This window comes from Megascapheus bottae, chromosome 12, assembly GCF_031878675.1.
Source record: "Megascapheus bottae isolate mThoBot1 chromosome 12, mThoBot2.hap1, whole genome shotgun sequence".
In the NCBI taxonomy this organism is placed as follows: Eukaryota; Metazoa; Chordata; class Mammalia; order Rodentia; family Geomyidae; genus Megascapheus; species Megascapheus bottae.
The window spans coordinates 36,338,943-36,365,619 of NC_143520.1; the positions used below are offsets into that span (position 1 = coordinate 36,338,943).

The 26,677-nt window shown below is 33.8% G+C and overlaps 1 protein-coding gene across 1 annotated transcript in view; it reads left to right on the forward strand.

Annotated features, from left to right (window-relative positions):
- The window catches only part of Lrp1b (LDL receptor related protein 1B), a 1,652,823-nt gene that overhangs the window by 1,131,118 nt on the left and 495,028 nt on the right, over positions 1–26,677 (forward strand). The window contains exons 30-32 of the mRNA XM_090342868.1: positions 4,084–4,258; positions 4,917–5,011; positions 21,790–21,939. Coding sequence (XP_090198994.1) covers positions 4,084–4,258; positions 4,917–5,011; positions 21,790–21,939 — 420 coding nt within the window. The remainder of the gene's footprint in view (positions 1–4,083; positions 4,259–4,916; positions 5,012–21,789; positions 21,940–26,677) is intronic.

Consider the following 26,677-nt stretch of genomic DNA (forward strand, 5'->3'; position numbering starts at 1 on the left):
ATATATATGCACACATATATTTACATCCTATAACATACTTGAGGCCTTGAATTTAATTGCCTCCTAAGTTTGGTATCTGTGACTCATGCCTATAAACCTAGCTACTCAGGAAGCTGATATCTGAGGAGTGCAGTTCATAGCCTGCCCAAGCAGGACAATTCATGATAGTTTTGTCTCTAACTACCAATACCTGGACACAGCTCAAAGTGGTAGAATGCTAACTTGGAGTGAAAAAGTTCAGGAACATTATGCATGCCCTGTGTTCAAGTCCCATGATAGACAAAACATCATCATCATCATCATCATCATCATCATCATCAACATAATCATGATCATCATCATTGTAATCATCATAAATTTATAATTCAGTTTACCTATCCTTAGAATTCAATATTCCATGATATGTTGCTTACATTTGCGGGGAGAGAAATGGCAATATAAATTAGTGTTATTTGGTACATGTTGGAATTTGACCACTTAAAGGACAAGCCAGGAGCCTGATTCAATACAAGAAAATAAACAATAGCAACTAACTAACTACATAAATAAATAAATAAGCAAAGAGCTTTCCCTAGGGAAGAGTAATTAAAAGCAGTGATATAACACTTGACTAATGCATTATTTACACAAGAACAGACACAGTATGATCTTACTGTTGGCAAATGGCAAAAATCTTCTTGCTTGGATATATGAGAGAAAGATTATAGTTTTGTTGTTGAAGAATTATATTGCTTAGCATCTGGCCTATTTTTGAAGAACTGTTAAGAACTGCTCAAGTAGAGACATAGTAGAGTATGGAATCCAAGTAGTTCTAAAGTAATTTTGAAAAGTTTTTGACAAATTTGTCAGTCTGAAAACATGTCAGTATGACTGAGGTTTAGAGTAATTGATTAAAAAGTGTGAAAGCTAGGTTGGGAAGATTTTCATATCCAGGCTACATAGAAAATCAAGGGAAAAGAAACACATTGGGTATCACTTTTTAGATAGTTCAAAGACACTGAAAGTGAAGATCAAAACTCAAAGTATTTGCTGTAATTAGAAGAATAACCTGGCATCAACTAATCCTGTTCCGTAGAAGAGGAAACCTATTGCTTATAAGAGGAAAATGCAACATTCCATTGCAAATTAAAGATAAACATGGACTCAAGAGAGCTCAAACCATGAACCATGAAATTGTGGAGTTGGCAAGTCACATACACACACACACACGCACACACACATACACACACACACACACACACACACACACACACACACACACACACACAATACATACCCAGGACTTGAACTCAGGACTTGGAATGTTGGCCCTGAGCTTTTCTGGTGGTTAATAGAATATAAGAGTATCATCAACTTTCCCATACAGGCAGGCTTCTGAGCACAATTCTCAGATTTCAGCCTTCTGAATAGCTAGGATTTCAAGCATAAATCACATACTCTCTGAAATTCCTATGGTTTTTTAGCCACTACTGACTGTGCTTTATAACTTAAGAATAGAATATATTGTTTTAATTGGGATTCAGTAAACCAAAAAAAATTAAATTGCTTTGAACAGCAAAGGCACCAAAAGAATATGGATTTTAGGGAATTTAAAAGACTCATTTTATTATTTTTGCCAATATCAACCAAAAAAGAAATTGAATGAGGAATAGGAAGGATAGTACACATACACTGAATAAAGGGATAAATCACTCTGATGTGGTACTTATGGAATTCTATGCTGCCATCAGAAAGAACGACATTGCCCCATTTGTAAAAAAAAAATGGAAAGACTTGGAAAAAATCATATTAAGTGAAGTAAGTCAGATCCAAAGCAACATAGTTTCAATGGTTTCCCTCACTTGTAATAATTAGTACACATTTAGGACTCTCCTAGCAGAGGATCATGCAAAATCTAGATTCACAAATTCATATAGGATGAGACTAAATAAAAGGATCTCTAGAATATGTAAACAAGAGTTTTATCTTGTGTGACTGTTGTTAATGCACTATGTTATTTCTCTTCTCTTTTGTTGCCCTTTGTTTAATCTCTTATTGTTATTATATCTGACTGAGTTACCTGGTATATTGTATGCATGTTTGATTATTTGAAATAGGAGAGGGAAGAAGAGTAAACAAGATGATTGGTTGGCAGTACGGGAGGGAAATGGGGAAAAAACTGAGAAGAGGTATCAATGTTTGAGAAGCAATGCACCTACTATCTGGCAAATGTAACTGTAACCCCTCTGTATATTACACTAAAAAAAACTTTAAAAAAAGAAAGTTTAACTTTATAGAAATGGGGCATTGCTTTTGTCTCACAAAAAAGCAGGATAAATAATTAAAACCAAAAGTAAATCCAAAGTTTGAGGTTAAATAAGGAAAGAATTTCAGACTGGAAAATAGTCACGTTTACTAATGAATAAATGATGAAGGAAACCTTGCAAAGTCAAAAGGTTGTTGATCTAAGCATTGGAAACATGAAGACTATTTTCTAAGAGCTCTGTGATTGAAAGACATTTCAAAATATGAAAAAAAAATCTGAACATAAAAGTTAGTTCACTTGAGCTTCAAGAATCCAAATATAATAGAAGCTTTTCAATCTATGTTTTTTTTTTCAAATTTACAACAGACCTGGAGGTATTGAGACTCACTGTGCCTTGATGTTTTATTTTAATTTATTTTTTTTTATTTTGTGGTTGCTGAGTAAAACTATTGCAAAACAAAGATTATTTTGCTTGTTTTCAATGCTGAAATAGTTGGCAAAGTCTATAGGTCTATAATTTCTTACTTTTGCAAGAAAACAAATTCTGATTCTTTTTGTTTTGGCTTTTTTTGAAAAGAATGATAATGAAAGATCCAGAATACCACTGGAGTTATGTGGCAGATGCTTTAGTTTTGACTGGAATCATTGCCTGAGACCCAGCAACAATGTTAGCTTAATTAGACCTCAAAATTGGGCTCTTCCTCAGAAGTAATAAATCAGTCTTTGTTTTAATTGTCTGTAAGTGGTTTGTAAATTTGTTGTTTTGTTTTGTTTTTGCCATTCCTAGGGCTTGAACTCAGGGCCTGGGGACTGTATTGAGCTTTCTTAAACTTAGCACTACTTGAGCCACAGCACCAATTCTGGCTTTTTCTGTTTGTGGTACCAAGGAATCAAAACCAGGGCTTTGTGAAAGCTATGCAAGCACTCTACCAATATGCAACAGTCCCAACCCCTTTTTAAAATGTTAAATACAGAAATATAAAGGATTCTAGGAGCTCAGTATGCTAAAAGATAAAAAAAGAGTTAAAAACTAAAGCAGATGACAGAAATATCATAGATTGGGTTCTAAATAAGGTAAATTGATATGTTAATATTTAAAAGATTTTCTACTTAACATCATTTATTACACTTCTTTGTGATTTCTTATTTAAAATGTGCCATTATAAAACCAAATTCAATTATTATTCATAAAGATGCCTGATTCAATAATTAAGAAATACCATCCACATATTCATTTTGATTGTGCTGTATTGGAAAGTAATTAGCCTTCAGTAATTCCTGCAGAAGACACATTAGAGGAATGTTAAAAGGATTTTAATGCTTTTGTTCCCTTTTATTGCATTCAATTCCTGTTAAATGTCTATTTTGAACGATGTTTCACTCAGGTAAATTTTTAGGGAAGGTAAATTGTTTTATTTCATTTCGGTAAGAAATTGCCCATTGACATATAAAATACACCATTTGTTGGTAGCCAATAAATGCCTCTGTCCTACCAGAAATTTTAAGCTACTAACTTCTGGAGTTATTACTCTAATTTAGATTGTATTTACTTTGGACCAATAAGACTTCTGCCAAGTTTTTGCTAGTTAATCATTGATTGTTAGTGTAATTTCAATGCTAATTGTTGCTTCAGGTTTTCAAATGCCTCTGCAGTGAGACATTGATTATTCATGCTTTAAGATGGGTTGATAAAGGAATGAGATTACAATCTTGTACAATTTTGGATAACAAATTAAAGTGTAAATTAAATTTTCCCTTAGACAGAAAATAACTTGCTTGAAAATCAAGACCAATGAGAAATTTCATTCACCTTTAATTTTCTTTTTCCTACTTTGCAGACATTCAGAGTATCAGAGGGCTGGCAGTGGATTGGGTCTCACGTAATTTATACTGGATTAGTTCAGAATTTGATGAAACACAAATTAATGTGGCCCGGTTAGATGGCTCTTTGAAAACCTCAATTATCCATGGGATTGATAAACCACAGTGTCTTGCAGCTCACCCAGTCAGGGGGTAAAGTATGAGTATTTTTTTAAGTTTTCCCATAAAATTTCATACTTTCCGATATTATATAAATGTATGTTTATTTCAGAAAATATGTACAAACTAGCCATAGAATAAAAGACAAATTTGAATATATAGTTTTTAAAATGCTTGATTACAGACTTCTGCTTGCAAAATCTATTCATTTTAACCTCTTAATTTATGCTTCCAGGAATGACAGTTCAGAATAAAAGGAGATGTGAGATCAGTCATTTATTTCAGCTTGATTGTCAGTCATTAGTATTTTCTGCATGTGGGACAATACTGCTGGGTAGATCAGATTTTCCAGTCTTTTAGAGAGTCATGACTAGGTGGTTTAAATCTTGATGAACTACATAAAATTAAATAATTAACTTTATTCACTGTATTCATTTTTAAATGTAGAAGGAAAAAAAGGAATAAGGTAGTTTTGCAGCAGTGACATGCATAAGTAAGTGTAGTGGTTTCTTTCCAGGCAAACAGGTAGGATATAGTCAACAAGTGGCTTGATCATTTTAGGCCTTTCTGAAAAAAGATTAATCCTGAGCCAATAATACATTTTAATGTTTACTACGTTCCTTAATGTATCTGTCTATTTCACAAGAATGTCTACATCTAATCCATTTAATCTATATTTCTATGAATTAAGGAAACTCTACTGGACAGATGGAAATACAATTAACATGGCAAATATGGATGGAAGTAACAGCAAGATTCTCTTTCAGAACCAGAAGGAACCAGTGGGTAAGCGTCTGATTTTAGTATTAACTTCTGTGTCTAGTGTGAAACCTTTATTACAGATTTACTCACTGAATGAAAGTACTACTGATTAGTGACATAATTAAAAATCAGTCCATATCACTGTATTATCACAAGATGTAAAGGAGAAAGAAAACTTTTGTACTTACTCCTTAGTTGTCCTGTGGGCTCTCTGCATGGGTGCAGGTGTTCAATTTATTGAAGAGTGGTATAAAAATAGAAAAGCATAAAGGTCTTTTGGATTTGCATGTACAGGTATCATCCAGAATAGAATACATTAAAATATGCTGAAAGCATGATAATTAAGTAATTTATAGACAATGATCGATCTGTTAAGTAATGACATTATGAATGATATTAACTAGGACAGTAAATTCTGAGGATAATAATAAAGTGAATATGAAGATGGAGTATAGAAACTTACTGAAGATAGGCACTGCTTCAGAGTTGTTTCTGCAGCCCATCTACAGGACATTGGTGAGACATTTTTAGCATTGTAACTAAGTAGCTAAATTTAGAGACAAGAGCCACATACTTCCCTCAAACAATTATATATTTAAAGAAGTTTAAAATATAGGAATTATCTTTCTTGTTTGCACTATGTATTTGGCCTCTTAAGTGTTGTACATAGTTTGATATATTAACTACAGATAGATGAGTCAATATTTAATAACTGATATTTGATACATTCTCTGTGTTGGTTTTTAATGAATTTGACAATTATTTTAGAATAAAATTTCAAAACAAATCTGATTTAAAAGTTGTAATATGTTCAGAAAAATCATTTTAATAATTAACTCAGAACTCCATTACACCGTCCATTTCTAAATAACATTAGTTTTGTTTAGTAATCAGTTATTTAATAAATTTATTGAGCATCAGATTTTGCAGAAATCCGATAAAAAATTAACACTGTAGTTGGAAGAACACAAAAGTTTAAATTATTTTAGATTCTCTTAACTGAATGTGTAAAATTGAGTCTATATTAGATAGAAGTTTTCAAACAATATAGTATATGAAATGTTAGTACTTATTAATGTTCTCATTAATATTGAATGCTAGCTCTCCTCAACATGTTTCCAACACAACTAACTACTTAGACAAAAAAAAAATTCCTTGCATTGCATGTCAAAGAAATAATTCAGTGTGTGTGGGGGGGTGTGTGTAGTAGTAGTAGAAGAAGAAGAAAGGAAAAATTGTAAGGGTGCTGGAGTAAAAAGCTATTTCTAACTGGTATATACAATCATTCTATCGATAAACTTCTTACAGTTTGAGATATATTATTTTATTTTTTTACTAATTTATTTACTTGTTGGAAGGCACTAAGGCACACCATTTTAATATTTGTGCAATTATAGTCTACCTTGTAACTCACTAATTTCTTTGACTTGTTTGCAGCTATATCCACATGTGAGGCATGCTTGAAAGTAAACATGTAACATAATCTAAGCAAAACAACTAGCTCTGCATTTTACGTGTGTGTATTACTAAAGACTGAGTAATCACAGCCTTCAGCAGTTTAGACTGAATAATTTTGTTCCTGTTATATCAACACAATAGTTATCCATTATTGAAATAAATATTCTCAAGTAAGATTTATGTCTTAATCTTAAATTCATTGTGTGTTTAAAGTAGTTTACATAGTGAAGATTTTAATTTACCACTAACAACAATTTAATATTTAAAATGTTTCATATTATGAGTTTTGTCTTCAATCCTCATAAAAAGGAATTAGGCATGTCAATCAATATTACACTTAGTGACATGTTAACAGCCTATATTTTATTTCCTCAGTGTTTTCTTAACATTTTTAATACAATCCCAATGAAAAATCATTTGTTTATTCACATTTCAACTACACCATATTGAGTATAAATTTACTTCATTATACAGTATATGCACACATTTATTATGTATTTTATTAACTTATTAAAATATATCTAAGATATATTCTGATATGTCATATATATTTTAGTATATATATGTATATATATAATCAATAGCAAATAGTGGACTTGAATTTATTACATATTTCATTTTCCATCATTGTTGGTAATTTACCAATTGAGCCACAAATTCAATTTGACTTTTAGCTGATTGTTACACATAGTGTCTCAGACCTTTTTGTCCTGGCTGGCTTTAATCCACAAATTTCCAGGTCTCAGATTTTTTCTTTAATTATTATCACAGTGATATATAGGGGGATTAGTGAGCTGCTAGCCTCAGGCAATCAGTAGCATTTGAAATACTTTATGGATAAGAATGATGGGAAATTTTGCTGCATCAAAAGTATTCAAGAAAAAGATAAAAAAAAAGAAAAAGATGAAAGTATACTTTGTGGGTGTGCATATTTGTATATGTGTGTGCATGTTTAAAACTTAATGAAATTAATCAAAGTCTGTTTGATAGAGGTAGGAACAGAATGGGAATGCATTGAAGGACATGAATTTATTCAAAGTACATTTTGTGTGTGTGTGTGTGTGTGTGTGTGTTGAAATATCACAATGAAATATCTTATATAACAAATGTATGTGTATTTTGGATAGGGAAGGGGGGAAAACCAACATGGGGGAGGGTGTGGGAGGGTAATGGGGACCAAGACATGTGAAAGGGTATCAATGTGTGTGAATTAATGCACCTTCTATCTGGCATATCATGAAACCCTTTTATTAATTACAATAAAATATTTGAAAAATAATAATCTGGGTGCGGTGGCTCATACCTGTAAACCTCAGGAGGCTGAGATCTGAGGATGCCGATTCAAAGCCAACCTAGCCAGGAAAGTGCATGAACTCTTATTTCCAATTAACCATCAGAAAACAAAAAGTGGCACTATGGCTCAAATTGTAGAGCACTAGCCTTGTTCTGAAGAGTTCGGGGGCAGTGCCCAGGCCCAGAGTTCAAATTCCATGACCAACAAAAACAAAAATTAAATTAAATTAAAATAAACCAAAGGATATCACTTTTCAATAAGATTTCAATAACAAAAACATACTATAGTATTTGTCAAACAGAGAGAAGTTATAGTATTGGTATAGACTGCAGATCATTTTGATTTTAGATAAGATAAAATTGCTTTTAGCATTATATTTATTGTGTAATGTGATACGTAACAAAAATCTCCAGAAAGGTTAACAAACTATTATAATTTAGTCATACTAGCATGTAGAGAACAATTTAAATATATTACAATTCTTATTTTCCCAATTACTCTTTTAAATATAAAGTAGAATGAAATAAAATTGTTAATAAATATATATGTTACCAGACATTGAAAACAAAACCTTTAGAAAAGTCCTCAATATGCTCATTCTTTTTTTCATATATTTTTATTGTAATTAATAGAAGGGTTACATTATATTTGCCAGATAGAAGGTACATTAATTCACGTACATTGATACCCTTTCTCATGTCTTGGTCCCCATTTCCCTCCCCCCCAACCCCACCCTTCATCTTGTTTTCCCCCCTTCCCTATCCAATTTCAAATAACCAAATACAAATATTTCCAATATATCTGATAACAAAGTAAGATACTGTAACAATATGAGATAATCAAGGGATAGCAAAAGAGATGAGAGATAACATAGTACTTTAAGGACAAGAATCGCTCATTATATGGCTTTTGTTTCTATATCCTAGTGGTCCTTTCATTTAGCGTCATACTATATGGCCTTATGCATCTAGGTTTTGCTCTATTGCAAATCAAGCAAATAAGTCCTTAATCATGAGAAAACAGTTAAAAGAAATCTTCAATATAGCTAAACACAGTAAAATAGTTCAGGATTCTTATGTACCAGTTATTGAAGATAATGTTAGTAACATTGTTAATATAAAGAAAACAATAAAAGGGGGGAATGTTAGTAAAATTGATGATATTTTGAAATTTCAACAGGTATTAACAGCATATATATTGTTTTCAGGAAATGGCAGAAACTATGAGTAAATGGCTGAAAAACTTTTTAAAAGATACAGTACTCTAAAGCATCAAATGAAAGGAGAGAAACATCCCTATTTCTATAATCTGGAGTTGATTAGAAACAGATAACACATTTTATGCAAGAAAGAGAAATAAGTAACTGAACTATTTTTCATTGTTCTTAACAGAGTGGGAAGCCAGGAGTAAGACACAAATAAATATCACATGTGTGTAAATGTGAAAATTTCCATATTAATGGGAAACAAAATAAAAATGAAAATTTACAATTAAAATTTTTAAATTTGTTTAGATTTAGACATATTGAGAATAAAATTTATTGATTTGGGTCTTTCCTCCATATTTTGCCTGTGGTATTTTCAAAAGACACATTATTTTCATAAGTCACCAAGGGCCAAGCATGCACTATAATCTGTCCAAAGTAACATTTATAATTTATAGGAGAGAGGATGGAAATGGTTCTGAAATCTTAGCTTGAAAAGATTAGCAACATGAACTAGCCCACTAACTTTTCCAAATAATTCTACATGTTGTTAATGACTTTTAAAATAGAATGATTTGAGAAAGGGTCTAGGCTAAGATCAGGGCTGCAATTAAAAACTGAAATTTTATTGAATGAATCTTAGAGTCATGTGCAGTTTAAAAATTGTAAGAGGAGCAAAGTGGCTCATGCCTGTTGCCCTAGCTATTCAGGAGGTTTAGATCTGAGGACTGTGGTTCAAAGCCAGCCTGGGTATAAAAGTCTGTGAGAATCTTATCCCCAGTTAGCCACTAGAACACCAGAGAAGGCACTGTGGCTCAAGGGGTAGGGTGTAGCATTAAGCTCAGAGAAAAAGCCCAGGTCCAGCCCCATCACACACCCACACACCCACACACCCACACCCCCCCCCACACACACACACGAACACACACAAAGAGTAAGAGGTAGAGATGTGTTTTAAAGTTATGTTCAGTTAGCCCCAGTGAGAATATTATGCACAACTACAACATAAAATTACCAGATAAATATTCATCATTGTATGGTTCATCATCCTTAGTCATGTTTCATTGGTTCATGCTCTGTGGTTAATTAATAGCTGTATCCACCATAACAAATTATTGGATGATTCTAACTTCAAAATGACCCTCAGTTTGCCCATCCATGACAACATGCAAATTTTTCCTGCTATCAATCCCCATTTCCTTTGCTCCACATCACTCTTCCATGTCTAACATTTTGTCATACTGGAAGATCTTATAAGTGGAATTATAGATATTATATGACCATTGGAAATTACTTGTTTGCCATTTCAAACATTTCCCTGTAAATTCCCCAAAAATTCAGATATCAGTCATTCATTTCTTCATGCTGAGCAGTATTCTACAAGTGCTCCACTATTTATTTGCCTCCTGTTACATATAAAGTCATTATAAATATTCATATACATGTTGTTTTTGTATGTGCAAACGTCCTTTTTTCACTGGAGTAAAATTCCAGGAGTGCTATTACTGGAGAATGCTCATGGTAAAAACATCAACAACAATATGCATATGTATATGCATATGTCCATGAATATTTTAATTAAAAAGGCCTGACTATTTCCTAGAATAGTAATAGTTTTCTAGTTTCATATTCCCAGCAGTGATACAGGATGATATTTTGTTTTATTCATCTTTGATGGTGCTTCATTCATTTTTATTTTGATAATTCTGATAATTCAATTTTTGTTTTAATTTTCCTTTCCTTTCATGGTGAATATCTATGTGCTTATGTTAAGCAACTCTATATTTATTTAATTTTATATCTTAGGTCATTGTGTGTTTGCGACATGGAACTGCATTTCCTACATTGGTATGCTACCATTTGAAGTATAACCCCAGTGCCTGTTTGCTTTACTTTTTTTAAAGATAAGTCTCTTCATTTTCTCCCAGGGAAAAGTTAGACCATGATCCTACTACTTACACATCACACATACATCTTAGTTATTTAGACAGACTCCATAATGTTTTTGCTGGGTGTCCTTGAACTACAATCCTTCTGATTTCCATCTTCCAAGTAGCTAAGATGATCATCTTGTCTCTAGTTCAAAGTTTGAAAAATGAGCTTTAGCTACCTACATTAGCTTCCCTGGCTTTCTTGGGTCACTACATCCAACATTCCGCTCTGGAGATGGAATGTCACCAACTTTCCTTCCAAAGCTGGCTTGGAACAGAATTCCTGTCATAAACACCTTTCAATATATCTTGGAATGAGAGGCATGTGCAACTACCTGCAGCTACGGTGTGTGAAGGGGGTGTCATCAACTTTTTAGTCTGCCTAGAATTAGACTGTGCTACCTTTGATTGCAGCCTCCAAAATAGCTAGGAATACAAACAGGAATTGGAAGGAGTTTTGTTGGGTTTTCTTTTCCCTGTTTTGCAGGAGGAGCGGGTATTTGTAAAAATGCTGAGGACTGAACTCATGGCCTGGTACTAGATAAAAATGTACTGTTCTATTGAACCATGCCTCCACACCTTTTTTATGCCATTTATTTTTGAAAGTAGAATCGGAATTTATTCCTGGGCCAGCAGTTTCCTCATATTACTATGCATGACAAGCATCAATGCACCCAGTTGCAGATTGAGAGAGTCTCCTTCAAATTTTTTCTTTTTCTTTTCTCTTCTTTTTCTTTTTTTTTTCTTTGTTAGTCATGGGGCTTAAACTCTGGGCCTGGGCACTGTCCCTGAATTCTTCAGCTCAAGGCTAGTGCTCCAGCACTTAAGCCACATTGCTACTTCCGGTTTTCTGGTGGTTAATTGCAGATGAGTCTTACAGATTTTAGTGGCCAGGCTGGCATTGAATCATAATTCTCAATTGAGCCACTGGTGTCCAACTTAAATTTTTCTACATAGGCTGAGTTCAAACTGTGATTTACATCACACTCAGTAGATAGGACTACTGTTTTGAGCTATTGTATGTAGATTAGGAGTTTTGTTTATTTGGAGCTCTTCCTATAGTCTTGTCAGTCCCTCATCAGAGGTATAACTGGTAAAGATTTTCTCATTCAGTAGCCTGCCTTTTTAGGTTACCAATTATTTTCTTTTCAATTTTTCACAGTGTCATTTACCAATATGCTCTATTAATAATGGGATTATTGAAATCCTACCGAAGAAATTGTTGGTAGTCATCTATATATTTTAGTATTTCTCCTACCTGTCTCTATACTTGAGGTCTGCACAGTAATCTAGATTCTGTCAGGCAATAAAGCATAAAACATGAAGATATTTCTTCACCATCACATGTGGATATACAGTTTATCAAGTCCATTTGTTGAATAGGTTCTTTTCCCCAATATACATTTTGGGCAATGTTTTCTAAAACCTCAGCAGGCCCATAATGTTACTTCTGGGTCTTTTACTTTATTCTAGTATGTGTGAGTATGTGTGTGTGTGTGTGTGTGTGTGTGTGTGTGTGTGTGTGTTTATTTTTGTGCCACTACCTTAAGCTTATGGTACTTTGGTACAGATATTAACACCAGAGTTTTTTTTGACTCATGATGCTTTGGCTGTATGAAGTATTTTGTATTTCCTTAAGATCTGCATGATTGTCTTTTCTGCATCTTTAATTTTAATGTCTCCATTTTCATTTTTATTTATTTTGGCATTTCTATTAATATTTACGGTTGTCTGTCGTCATGTAGCCCAGGATGGGTTAGAAATAATGATTTTCAGATCTCAGAGTGAGGCTACTTGGAATGTAGATATGTGCCACCATGCTTCTCAAGAACAGTCTAGTCTGGCAATGAAATTGTGAGAGCCAGCAAAATAGTCACAACTCTTAGAATTATTGCTTAAAAAGAAATTTAAAAGTACTGAATTATAAATAACAAAGACCATTTATTGAGAATGTTCAAGCTTTGTCACACAGATCTTAACATCACTTCTCAATCCATAAGTAAGGCTAGCAGATCAGAGCTGACAGAGATTCAACAAGGGTAAGGGTAAGACATGATCCGAGAGAAGTCAGGTTCAATACAGAGAGAATGCTTGAATTTCCTTGCCTTGGTTAGTTGCTATTATTTAGTTGATACATTTTAAGGAAGCATAAAGCATTTCCTCAGAAAATAGTAAAACAGCAGATAGTTTGAGACTATTCCTTCCCAGTATTATTAGTTTCTATCAAGACTAAGGACTTCCTAATTTTGAGATAGTTCTAATATAGGGATAAGCATGCTATTCTGAAGTACAATGAAATGATCATTTCATAGTATCCAGATTCTTAGAATTGTTTTACAGATAGAATATGAGGCATTTCAATACTTTATCCATCATTTTATTAATATATTTTCAGTGGCCAGTCTATAACTTTCACAATCCCCATAGCTAAAGGAGTTTTGTTGTTGCTTCCATTTCATGCTGTGACATATATTAAGCAGATGTTCAGTTATTATTTTTTTTGCCAGTTCTGGGGCTTGGACTCAGGGCCTAAGCATTGACATGGGCTTTCTCAAAGCTAACGCACTAGAGCCACAGCAACATTTCTGGCTTTTTTGTATGTATGTGGTACCGAGGAATTGAACCTGGATCTTCATGCATGCTAGGCAAGCACTCAACCACTAGGCCAAACTCCCGGCCCCTACTTCAGTTATTTTAAAGATAGTGTTTTCTTCTTTTTATCCAGTCTGCCTTTAACATCATTAAATTGTTCCTTGAAAGGTGGGGACTTCTGATAGTGGGGAATAGACTAACAAAATAGGAAAGAGGAAAGACACCATCATAACTGTCAAAGCATATCCTATGAAATTAAGAAACTGAGTTGAGAGGTTAGGTTGGGAGGGATGGGGGAGAATGAAAAGGGTGACATTGACCACGACTCATTGTATTTATAAACTCATTTGTTGATTGGCAATGTTTGTATACTTACTTGATATAATGAAATGAAATTTAAAATATAAAAGTTCGGGGCCAGGAGTTTGACCTGGTGGTAGAGTGCTTGCCTAGCATGAATGAAGACCTGGGTTCAATTCTTCAGTACCACATACATAGAAAAAAAGCCATTAGTGGTACTGTGGCTCAAGTGGTAGAATTCTAGCTTTGAAAAAGCCCAAGGATAGAGCTCAAGGCCCAGGACTGGCAAAAAATAATTAAAAATAAAAATGAAAGGTCAGGGAAAACAAACTCTAAATCAGATTTAAAGAAAAAGTAAATTAAATAGAAAAAAATAGAAACAATTAACCTCTAATCTGCACTTCTTGAATGGCTCATGTCATGAATTACAGGTATGAGCTACTCTTGTTTTTCTTAATCATCTATTTTTAATGTCAAAGAGATGTCTCCTTACATATATTTTCAGTGTTTTTCTGTTGGAAAGATCTCACTGTCATGACATCACTTTCAAATGTTATAAAGTCGCAGTTAAACTTACAAAAATTTAAATTTCAAACATCAATGTAATGTGCAAGACTTGAAAGAGATCCTTTAAATTTTATTATGTAAAACCACCTGGAGAAGTTGGACAGTTCCTGATCTGAGACTTTTGTAAATCATTTACATTATAATTTTTGGTAGTATAACTCAGGTATTAATATTTTAATAGCTTTGCAGAAAATTATAATTTCTTGAAATAGATGAGAACTTAAAAGTGGTATTTGGTATATAATGAATATATTTGGTAATTGCTATCTCTAAATGTTTTAATTTAAGAAATTATTTTTTAAATCCTCCTTAATATTTCACATTTTTACTTTAATTCCACACTGCAGAGTATACTCATTTAATTTGGAGTCATTTCAGAAAGAAAATAAATGAAACCTATAAAATGAACTCTCTAGTAGTAATTGTTAAAACACAAACTCATTTTATAATTATAAAAAGAATATATATTTAAATTATATTATTTAAAACTATTAGATATCTGTTCTTTTACATAAAAGTATGGGTTGTGTTCATATGAGAGAAGCTCTATAATTTCAGCAAATTATATTGACTCAAAATAAACCGGTCAATTTACATTAAGATGTTCAAATACACTATGATAACAGAATAGTTTGGATTCCATAAGGAATATAAGTAGCAGAGTAGACACTGTTTAAAATAACAAGATTGATAGAAGCACATTGATTTCTTCCCATAAAATTTCTCAATTCAAATGTTGATTTCTTTTTTGTATCTATTTCATATTACATAGCTTATTCTAAGTTACTTTATGAGAACTACATCCAGCTGAGTTCAAAATAAATAAAAGTTTTGCTGAAAAATGTCTTGTACTTTTTTTAGCAGTCTAAAATTTAGCTTCAATTGTGTTAAACAAATATTAGTCCACGACAAAGTAATCTTTTTACCTTTTTTCTTTGTCTTTTTGGCCAATCTGGAGACTTGAACTATGAGTGTTGCTGCTTTCCATGTTTTTTGCTTGTTTGTTTGATTTTGTTTTTGTTTTTGTAATCTCAATGGTAGTTCTCTGTCACTTAAACCCCACCTTCACCTGTGGCTTTTTAATGCTTAATTGGAGATTTGTTTCATAGACGTTATAGACTTCTCTAATTGGGCTAGCTATGAGCTACAATCCACAGATCTCAGCATTTGAGTATTTAAGATTTAACACCTGCTTGGATGAGTGAAATTTTTTTATGTATTAAAGCAAAAAACCTTGTTCAAAAATGATTTCAATAAAGTATATCAAACAAATTGACCCTAGCCTTTCACCATGCAGAAGCATTAACTAAAAATGGATCAAAGACCTCAATATCAGATCGGAAACCTTGAAACTGCTACATGATACAGTTGGAGAGACACTGGTACTCATATGCACAGCAAAACCTTCCAGAACAGAATCCCAGGGTCACAACAGTTTGGAAAGAGACTCGATAAATGAGACTACCAAAAAAAAAAGTTTCTGCACAGATAAAAGCACAGCTACTAAAGTATAAAGACAGCCAACCAACTGGGAAAAGATATTTACCAATAATATATCAGACAAATGCTTAATATCCAATATCTCCCAGGAACTCAAGAAACTAATCCCCTCCCCCAAACCCAACAAACCAATCATTAAATGGGCAAGGGAACTAAAGAGAGACTTATCAAAAGAAGACTTATCAAGAAGAAGTTAAAATGGCAGAAAAGCATATGAGAAAAAGCTCATCATTCATGGTCATAAAGGAAATGTAAATAAAAACAACCCTAAGACACCACCTTACCCCAACAAGAATGGCCAAGATTTTGAACTCAGACAATGACAGAGGCTAGCAAGGCTGTGTGGAAAAACGAACCTTACTGAACTGTTGGTGGGATTGTAAGCAAGTTCAGCCTCTCTGGAAAGCAGTGTGGAGGACTCTTTAAAAAATTGAAAATAGACCTTTCCTATGATCCCGCCATACCACACCACTCCGGGGCATCTATCCTGAACACCTGAACATCATAACCCAGGATATGTTAAGGAAACCTGATCAGTTATGTTCATCTCTACACTATTCACAATAGCCAGGTGATGGAAACAGTCCAGAGGCCCTACAGCAGATGAATGGATACAGAAAATGTGAGATATATATATGCACACATACACACACACACACATACACGATGGACTTCTACATAGCTAACAGACAAGACAAGCATTTGGAGGGAAGTGAATGAATCTGGAGCGAATCATGTTGAGTGAGACAAGTCAAGACCAAAGGAATTAAAGGCACATGGCATCCTTAATGTGTGGCTATTAGATCCAAACAGTACAAGAGCGAGGACTCAATATTTGCATAACCAATGCTATGGACATGGTATTTGAAATATAAACACAACAACATAGACATAAAAATCTATGACTCTATAGACATAATGTTTTATTACATAGATTAATATGTATCTATAACATACAAACCTTCAGCTTAATTTTATTCTAAAATCTAAGTGCCAGTGATTGTATATGAGTCCCTTCTTGAATACTTATTTTTTAAACATGTCATTTGAAATATAATGTAAAAAAATCAATGTTAATAAATTCTTAAATAAAAAATTCTTTTGTAAGAATACTTTTACTTATGAGGAATAACTCCTCAAAGGCACTTCTAATTTTCCCAATATATTTAATTAAGTAAACCATCCATTTTGACTTTATGCTGTGTGTCTGTATTTTTTTATTTTTTTCCCTCTTCTGGGCACCCAAGACATGAACATGACTGGCTGATAAGAGTCTACAGACCTTTCTTGTATGCACTCAGGGTCCACAGCAAAAATATTTGTTAATACACCCTGATGATCTCCGTCCCAAGTGTGGTCATTCTTACGCTGCTTAATTCTGCTTTCTACACCACAGAAATGGAAATCTGCAGTTTATTTGGAGGAAGAGAAAGTTCAGATGTTTTAGAGTAATTTGGCATCAGGAATCTTTAGCATTCTCTAAGAAATGGTAGGAGGATTATTGATGAATAAACTAGCTGAAAGAAAATAACAGATTACTCTATTAAAGTTAAAAGTGAAGCTAACAGTGTAAGTGTGATCCATTTATAACTAGTGGATTTGCCCACAATTCTGACTCCTCAGCTGCCTTGCAGCCAAAGTGAAGAGAAATATGATCAGGTAAATTTTTGTATTTTCTACGTACAGCTTTATCTGGCAAAGGGCACTACAGGAAATTTCTCCCATAGGGCTGTGGATAAAGAGATCACTGTGTGATATACTGCTTCCAGACACTAATTCGTAAGAAGTAGAACACAGGGTTTTCTTTGAGTAATACCATCTTTTACTGAAACAAAAAGCATCATGCCAATGCTCAAGTCAGCAAATGAATCCAGAGGAAATGAAACACAACAATCTATAAATGGAGATCTCTGACAGTTTGTCCTGAGACAAACTGTTTAAAATAGTCACGAGCACCAATGAACTACATATTTAAAACTAATTTTCCATCAATGTAGTGGTTCAATTTTCTTATAAAACTTTAGAAACAGAAATTTCTAAGTTATACATTGTGTCATTAATTTGTAGTGATTTTTGTTGTGAATTAAGTATGTAAATAGAAAACAAAGCAGAAGTTTAAATTGGCTACTAGAGATAAGTTTTCAAGGAGAGTTTATATCATTCCTATACAAAAAGAAAACCTTTGGGAGACAATTGAGAGCTAAGTACAAGGTTCCATAACTGAAGGTAAATTCACTTAACGTCTCCAATATAAGGGACCATGGGCCTCTACAATATGAAGAGTGGAAACCCTTACCTGACCCTTTTACTGAACTGGTCCTGTGTCCAACTTTCCCCTCATAAAGGACACGAACATCAGGCTTATGAATGAGATGCCCAATCAGGGAGACACATTTAATTGTCTGTTAGTCACTTCTTTTTGTCTCCTTATCTTTTTTCTTTCTTTTCTTTTCCTTCCTTCCTTCCTTTTTTTTCTTATCTTTTTGTGAGTCATGGGGTTTAACCTCACCATGCCTGCTGTCCCTGAGCTCTTTAGCTCAAGGCTACCATACTACCCATGGGCCTGGGCATGTCCCTGAGCTCTTCAGCACAAGGCTACCACCAAGCCCCACTTCCCATTTTCTAGAAGATAATTGGAGATCAGATTCTCAGGTCCTTTTGTGTGGAGGCTGTCTTTGAACCTTGATCCTCAGATCTCAGCCTCCTGAATAGCTAGGATTACAGGCTTGAGCCAACAGTCCAACCACATTATCTTTTTATTTCTGTTAAGCAGAAGTAATTATCTGTATATTCATCCAGGGTAGAGGACGTTAGAGGTCTGACCAGTTGTTCTATTCCTTCCGAGTTTTCAGGTCTGTCCCTGGAGCATACACCCTCCTCTGGCACCTGAGCTCCTTTTTCCCCCCATATATTTTTATTATAATTAATAGAAGAGTTACATTATATTCATCAGATAGAAGGTGCATTACTTCACAAACATTAATGCCCTTTCTCATATTTTGGTCCCCAATTCCTTCTCCTCACCCCAACCCCTCATCTTGTCTCCCCACCTTCCCTATCCTATTTCAAATAACCAAATATGCATATATACAATATACCAGATAACAAGGTGAAATACTAACAATATGAGATAACCAAGGGACAGCAATAGAGATAGATAACATAGTACATTAAGGATAACAATCACTCATTCTATGGCTTTCGTTTCTATGTCCAGGAGGTCCTTACATTTAGTGTCATACTATATGGCCTTGTGTATCTAGGTTTTGTTCTATTATAAATCTCTGCTAGGAGAGCCCAAGGTTTCTACTGATTAAGACAAATGAGGGAAACCATTGAGCCAATGTTCCTTTGAGTCTGGCTTACTTCACTTAATATGATCTTTTCTAAGTCTTTCCATTTCCTAACAAATGCGTCGATGTGGTTCTTTCTGACAGCAGCATAGAATTCCATTGTGTACAAATACCACATCTTGTTGATGCATTCATCAACTGAGGGGCATTTGGGTTGGTTCCATATTTATGCTATGGTAAATAGTGCTGCAATGAACATCATTGTGCTGGTGGATTTAGTATGCCTTTGTTTCTGGATGATAGGGTAAATGCCAAGTAGTGGAATTGCTTGTCATAGGGGAGCTCTATGTTTAGTCTTTTGAGGAACTGCCATACTGCTTTCTATAGTGGTTGAACGAGTTTGCACTCCCACCAACAGTGTAGTAGTGAACCCTCCTGGCCACATCCCTGCCAGCATCTGTTGTTATTAGATTTCTTGATCCTGGCCATTCTAGCTGGAGTGAGGTGGAATCTTAGAGTTGTTTTGATTTGCATTTTTTTTATGACCAGGGATGTTGAGCATTTCTTCATGTGTCTATAGGCCATTTTTGTTTCTTCTTCAGAGAAGACTCTCTTTAAGTCTTTGGCCCATCTTTTAATGGGATGGTTGTTTCTTTGGAGATTAATTTTGGAGTGATTCAATTTTTTGAGTTGTTGGTATATTTTTGATATGAAGACTTTGGATTTTGGAGATCTTCTCCCACTCTATAGGCTTTGTAGTTAGTTTGCTAGCTATGTCCTTTGCCATACAGCTCTGCAGTTTAATGCAGTCTAACTTGTCCCGATTTCCTCTTACTTGTTGTGTTTCTGGGTCCTTATTAAGAAAGTTTTCACCTGTGCCAAGGAGACCACTGTATCTCCTATTTCTTCTTGTAAAGTTGTCAGTGTGTCTGCTTTTATCTCGAGGTCTTTGATCCATTTGGAATTAATACTGGTTCAGGGTAACAAAGAAGGATGCCTGAGCTCCTTTGTACATAATCACCCCAAGCATGCTTCATTTCCCTTTCTGGAAGCCATTTGGAGAGCTAGGACCTATGGTCTACTTTGACTGGTTTGTGGAATTCTGACTACCCTTCTTCATGATTTGTTAAATATTTTGTAATTATGTAAGATGCCATTAAAATGTATTTTTATATTTTTGTGATATTACTTACAATTAAATAATATAAGCAGGTTTGAAAATCTACAAAAACCATAAAATAGCTACAGTATATCTTAATAATTTATAATGCTTAGGAAACTATAGAATAATAAAAATTGCCCTCATAAGATAGGTAAAGCTGTGAAAATTTTCACCTAGAATATTTTATACTATATAGAATATGTCTGCAAGAGCTTTACTTCACTATTTTTGTGTGTCTGTGTTTGTTGGCATTCTTTCATTTTCTTTTGTTTTGTTTTGTAATTAAAGTAACCCACCCTCTTTGGTTATCAACTAGTCAGAAAACTGCATTCCTGAAATATCTAACTTTATGTATTCTGTCATGAACCTTCCAGACTTCTGTTAGAAAATATACCGTAAGTTCAGTAAGAAGCTGATATATTTTTCAAAATTGTTGGATTATTTCTACTTGAATGAAATTTGTCTTATAAATCAATGCTACTCTCTGTTCTGTGAATCCCTGCACTTGGGAATAATATAGTTGTGTGCAAGTGAACTGCTGCTTTTTTTTTTCTTTTTTAATTTGTCATGATTGTACTTGAGCCATATCTCAGTATTCACAATAGCCACATATATAGACAAGCTTCATATTTTCATTGACATATTTGTTAATTTTTCATTTGGGGAGATTTACATTATGCTTTTAATATGTGCATTACATTTTATGCTATGTTATATATATATATATATGTTTATATATATATTAATCTTTTGCCAGCCTTGGCACTTGAAATCAGAGTGTGGCACTGTCCTTGGACTTTCTCAAGGCTAGCGCTTTACCACCTCAGCCACAGCACCACCTCTGACTATTTCTGTGTATGTGCTACTGATGAATAGAACCCAAGGCTTCCTGCATGCTTGGAAAGTACTCTACTACTAGGCCACACTCCTGACCCAGCCATGATATTTCTAATCTCAGGTTAAAAATAGAATGACATAGCTCTGGTAGCCAATGAGTAATAGCTAAAATAGTCCACTTATTCCAAGAAATTATGAAAGCAAATGGTAATTTGTATTTTAATTCTCTTTTCTGAATAAGACTGTAGAGACAGTTTATGCTCTGTTTGTTCCAGTACCTATGCCATTGGTATAACAGAGAACAGTGTGAATCCTCTGAGTAATGTTACCATGTGGGCCCTGATATTGCTGGGTAGGCCAGTAAGTAAATAGATTTCTAATGAGAACACAAGTTTTTTTCCTAGTCTGATCACCATTTTCCTTATCTATAATATGAGCTACCGTTTGTCTCTATGTCACAAAATGCTTTGAAAATCAATGGTGATAACCATTAAGTGTCTATAAAAGTATAATATTTCTTATCCAGTTCATTAGCTATTTCCCTATTAGGCAGTTTTTATTTTCTAAAGAAAAAGCTGAACTTTCAACTTTTGTTTTTCTAGTGGTGTTAGGTGAACAGTTTAACTGACTGCTATTATGTTTAAACTGTATAATTTAATTACAGGTCTATCAATAGACTATGTGGAAAACAAGCTTTATTGGATCAGTTCAGGCAATGGAACCATAAATAGATGCAACCTGGATGGTGGTAATTTAGAAGTAATAGAGTCAATGAAAGAAGAATTAACAAAAGCTACGGCCTTAACTATCATGGGTAAGTGAAATGAGTCTATGGCTATGGTGCTTCTTATTGATTGGGGGTTGATTAATGATGATTGGTTGAAAGCTTAGAAAGTTTCTGCTCCGTTAACACCAAAAGTATGTTCAAATTGCACATCTCTATAAGATTTTCTTTTCTTTTTATCTTTTTTTAAATTTTGTATTTAGAAAACAGACTCATGAAATCACCAGATGAGACACTTAGAGCTGTTAGCAATAGTAAGTTTCAGTTTAGCATTATTGATTCTTGGCTTTCTGTGACTTGTATTATTTTATGGTTCTTTTCTGAGCTCCACTGCAGTTCTAAAGTGGAAGCACCTTGTGAATTTGTCAGTGAAGTGCAGTCTGGCTAATTTCTGTTTGTAAAGAATAGCTTGATCCATCTAGATAATTCAAGATTAGCTAACAGGGTCCATTAGAGTAACAAATGAAATTACTCCCTTACCCAATAATCCTTCTTCATAGTTAAAAATGAGTAGAGAGTTTGCTGATCTAAGCCTCATTTCTATTCCTTTTTTTTAACCTCCTGCAAAAAAATAGAAATAGGTATAAAACAGGTGCCAAGCAAGTTGGGAGTATAGGAAATGTAATGTTCTACACAATTACTAATCAACTTCTTCTGCAATAAAATTAGAGACTAAATTTTGAATTTTTAAAAAGTTAATTTTGTGAATGAAATACCATAAATGTTCTTTAGTGAGGATTAGCTATGGTTTTGGTTTGTGAATACAGACTTTAAAGGACAGTTGGTGGATGGTCAGCCAGTGAGAATTAAATACTCCATAAAGAATCTCAGTGCTTACATTTTGTTACAGAAAAAGATATATTATGAATTAGGATATTTTTAAATGCATTAACAATCAAGGAAACATAAATGTAGATTTCATTTTTTGTGCCAGTTTGAATATAGTTTCAAAGTTTATTAATAGAGCTAACACATTTTAACATTATTCACTCTGCATGTTTAAATCTTTCAGCGCCTTCACCATTCACAGATTTAATGTCAATCTTTTGCTTAATTGTTTATTTGGCTTGTTTTTGTTTCTATCTCTAAAATAAATGAGTAAGAAAAAGTTTAGTACATAAAAAGTTTGAAATGTGACTATTAGTAAAAAGAGATTTAAAGATTTATTTCCTAGACAATTATAAGTTTTATGCTCTTTGGTTTATAACTATGAAAAACATCTTCCTGACAGTTACAAAGGTGCATTTATGCAAGTTATTCTTTCATATACAATACATCTCTTTTATTCTTATAAAGGAGGAGATTGCTTCATCCAATTTTTTGAAAAAGAATAACTGTATCCATATCAATGGTTATAATGGACAATGCAGACATTAAATATATCTCAATGTATCTTATTATTATGCAAATCCATTGGAGATATACCTGAATGTATATTTTTTTCCAGTCTTGGGCTTCAGCTCAGGACATGTGTACTGTCCTTGGGCTTTCTCAAGGCCAGAGCTCTACCACTTGAGCCACAGCACCACTTCTGTCTTTTTTCTATGTTTGTGGGACTGAGGAATCGAACCTAGGTCTTTGTGCACACTAGGCAAGCACTCTACCACTAGGCCAAACTCCTGGCCCATGAATGTATATTTTTTGAATACTGGTTATGTTCAATGGAGGATGAAAATGTTGAAAGTGGCGACGCAGATCATGATGCACTGTGTTTATGTATTGACACCACCTTGTAAAACTCCTGAAATGCGAAATTTTGTAAAAGCTCTGTAATTGTATCAAAATTGAATTCTATGCCAGTTCTATTATCTATTCATCCTTCTCTGATTTTGTTTAAGTAGAGAGTTCCAGGGATCTGCATCTGGTGACAACTGCTTTTTGGCAATGGTTTTGTTGTTTTGTTTTGTTATCTCCACAGTTGCTATTCTATTTTCATTTTCATGAATATTTTCCTAACTTCTTTTTTAGAAGTGTGGTTTGAAGACTGAACATGATAGCCACAAGTAGCAGTGCCACTTCAGTCCTACCAAGGGGTCATTGATGACTGCAGTTAAAATTGCTCCTATGATCTTGGGTTTACATATTTAGAAAACTGAGAAATAGTTTTGCTAAAATGTGACATAGACCTCATTGGTGATTGGTAATAATAACCTCAAACGCATGCTTCACTCCACCATGAACGTCTCCTAGACTGAGATGAAGGAGTGCGTAGGGAAGGGAATGGTGAGGGTGTTGAAAGTGGAGACCTTGATCAAGTTGCATTGTACTTAAAAAACACTTTGGTGAATCATAGCTCCTTTGTAGAACTACTTACAGATAATTAAAACAAAAAAGAGTAAAATAAACTATTTTAATAAAGCCTTTACTTCTCACCATAATGTTAATCATCTAGAATTATTAATCACAATTTATGTTTCCTTTTTTATGACAATTATACTCCCCCTCCTTCATCTTCTCCTTCTCCTCCTCCTTCTACTTCTCCTTCTCCTCCTCCTTCTACTTCTCCTTCTCCTCCTCCTTCTACTTCTCCTTCTCCTTCTCCTCATTCTCCTTCTGTTCTCCTTCTCCTCATTCCTTCTTCTTTTTTTTTCTTCTCCTTCTTCTCCTCCTCCTCCTCCTCCTCCTTCTTCTTCTCCTCCTCCTCCTCCTCCTGCTCCTCCTCCTCTTCCTCCTCCTCCTTCTCTGCCTTCTCCTGATCGTCCTCTCCACCTTCTCCTGCTCCTCCTACTCCTCCTTTCTTCTCTCTTATTTTTCCTGCTCAAGGCTGGTGATCATGAGCCATAGATCTCCTTCTTGTTTTTCTATGGTTAGAGATAGGTGTCTCATGGGCTTTCCTGCCCTGACTACAATAGTACCATAATCCTTATAGCTCATCCCCCTGCGCATAAGATTACAGGCCTAGGCCACCAGCGACTTACTAATATTGGCTATTATAAGATTATAATCTTTGGAGACAACTTTTGCTTCAAAACATATAAATGATTCTTATGTTATTCTACCCACACAGCATTCTTTTACATTGCATTTAAAAATACCCAGATCCAAATATTTAATAAAATCAAGCAGATTTTCAGAGTGAAATCTGTTTGAGGTGATAAAACTTAATGGAGCCAATGTGAAGTTAAGTAGGAACCGAGTCTATGCTTCAGAGGACTTTTTAAGAATCTTCCATATCTGGATACTAAATGACAGTGTATGATATACTGTAGAGTAAGTGGTAGAATATGACAAACTGGAGAAAGAATGTCAGATCTGAGATAGAAAACCTCTCAAATCTACTTACTTTTGTTATAAGAACATTACCCTTTTATGTCAGATATTTTACTTTTAAAGAGAAACAAGTGTCCTGGATTTTATTTAAAATCACATAAACATAAAATGCCAGTAAAGAATTATTCATTTTTCAGAATGAATGTTGGCAGTGAACAAGCCAAGCAAACTCAGGAGCACATGAATACCAGTTGCCACTTTAGGTTTGTCATCATTTATACTGGTGATATTAAAGCTTGAGAGGAATAACAACCTGTCATGCCATTCAAGAGGATTTTGGTAGTTAAAAATATGTTACCTGGATCAACTTACACACTTTATAGAGAATGAATTGTTCCGAAAAGCAGGACATATGATTTACATTCAATTTTTGTGATATTCATTGTTGAAGATGAGGAACACACAACATGAGGTCTAATAGTTATTTTGGTTAAACTCTTAATTGGAAAAAATAGCTAACCATAGAAAGTGCACCCCTAAAACAATGGTTGCCAGCTTTCATCCACTTCTTTTTATTTATTCAACAAATGTATATTGTATTGCCTACTTTATCTGATAAACACTGATATTCAAAATTACAAGGAGACTGAATTCTTGAAGGTTACCCAGTGGCATGTATAGTAGGCAAAAAGTCAAATAAATTAAACCTGTAATGTTATTATATAGTGATAGGGGAAAAAACTAAAGAAGCATGAACTTTTAGAATGATAGATCAGGAAGGGCTGAGTAAAATAGTGAATTTTGTGTAAAGACTTGAAGAGAAAATGAGGATAGATGGCATGTGAACTTAAAAGAAATGTTTGGTTTATTGTAAAATACCATATTACTTAAACTTTTTTAGAAACATACAAGAATAATTGAATTACATGACATAAAACTTTCAGATTGAGAGTTTATTAGTTTAGGAACTAACAAGCTAATAAACTAATAAAATATTTTACCTCAATTCTCACTTAGTCAAATATGATTTAGATGTTATATACAATGATCATTTTATAATGGTAAACAACTTTCAATTTGCTGACCACCCTACAATGTTGAACAACTAATTTCCCCTCAGTTTTAAAGGTGATCTTGTTTAATGCCTAGTCTCAAATGTCTGAACTAGCAAATAAAACAACTCTTGCTTTCAGATTAACCAGCTAGGAGCTCTAAAATGATATCTTCTGCCTATGCCTTTTTTCCTAATATTTGATCTGTTTATAAGGAATTTTTGTTTACTGAATATAATTCAGTTGGTGACATTTTGTTACATATCATTCAAATAGTAGGGACTCTAAAAATAGCTCACAGTTAGCTATATGATAGTTAGCTTTAAGCTTTTCCATTGTAATACTTTTTTCCTGTTTGTTTTATTCAACTTCTCTTGGCAGCTTTGACATTGTTCTAGTTATTAATGCCTACAGGAGACAGTGAAGGAGATTTAAGTTAATCAACTATCTGTTTGAACCTCTGTTCCTTTGAGAAGACATGGGAAAATTGACTAAAGTTACTGAGT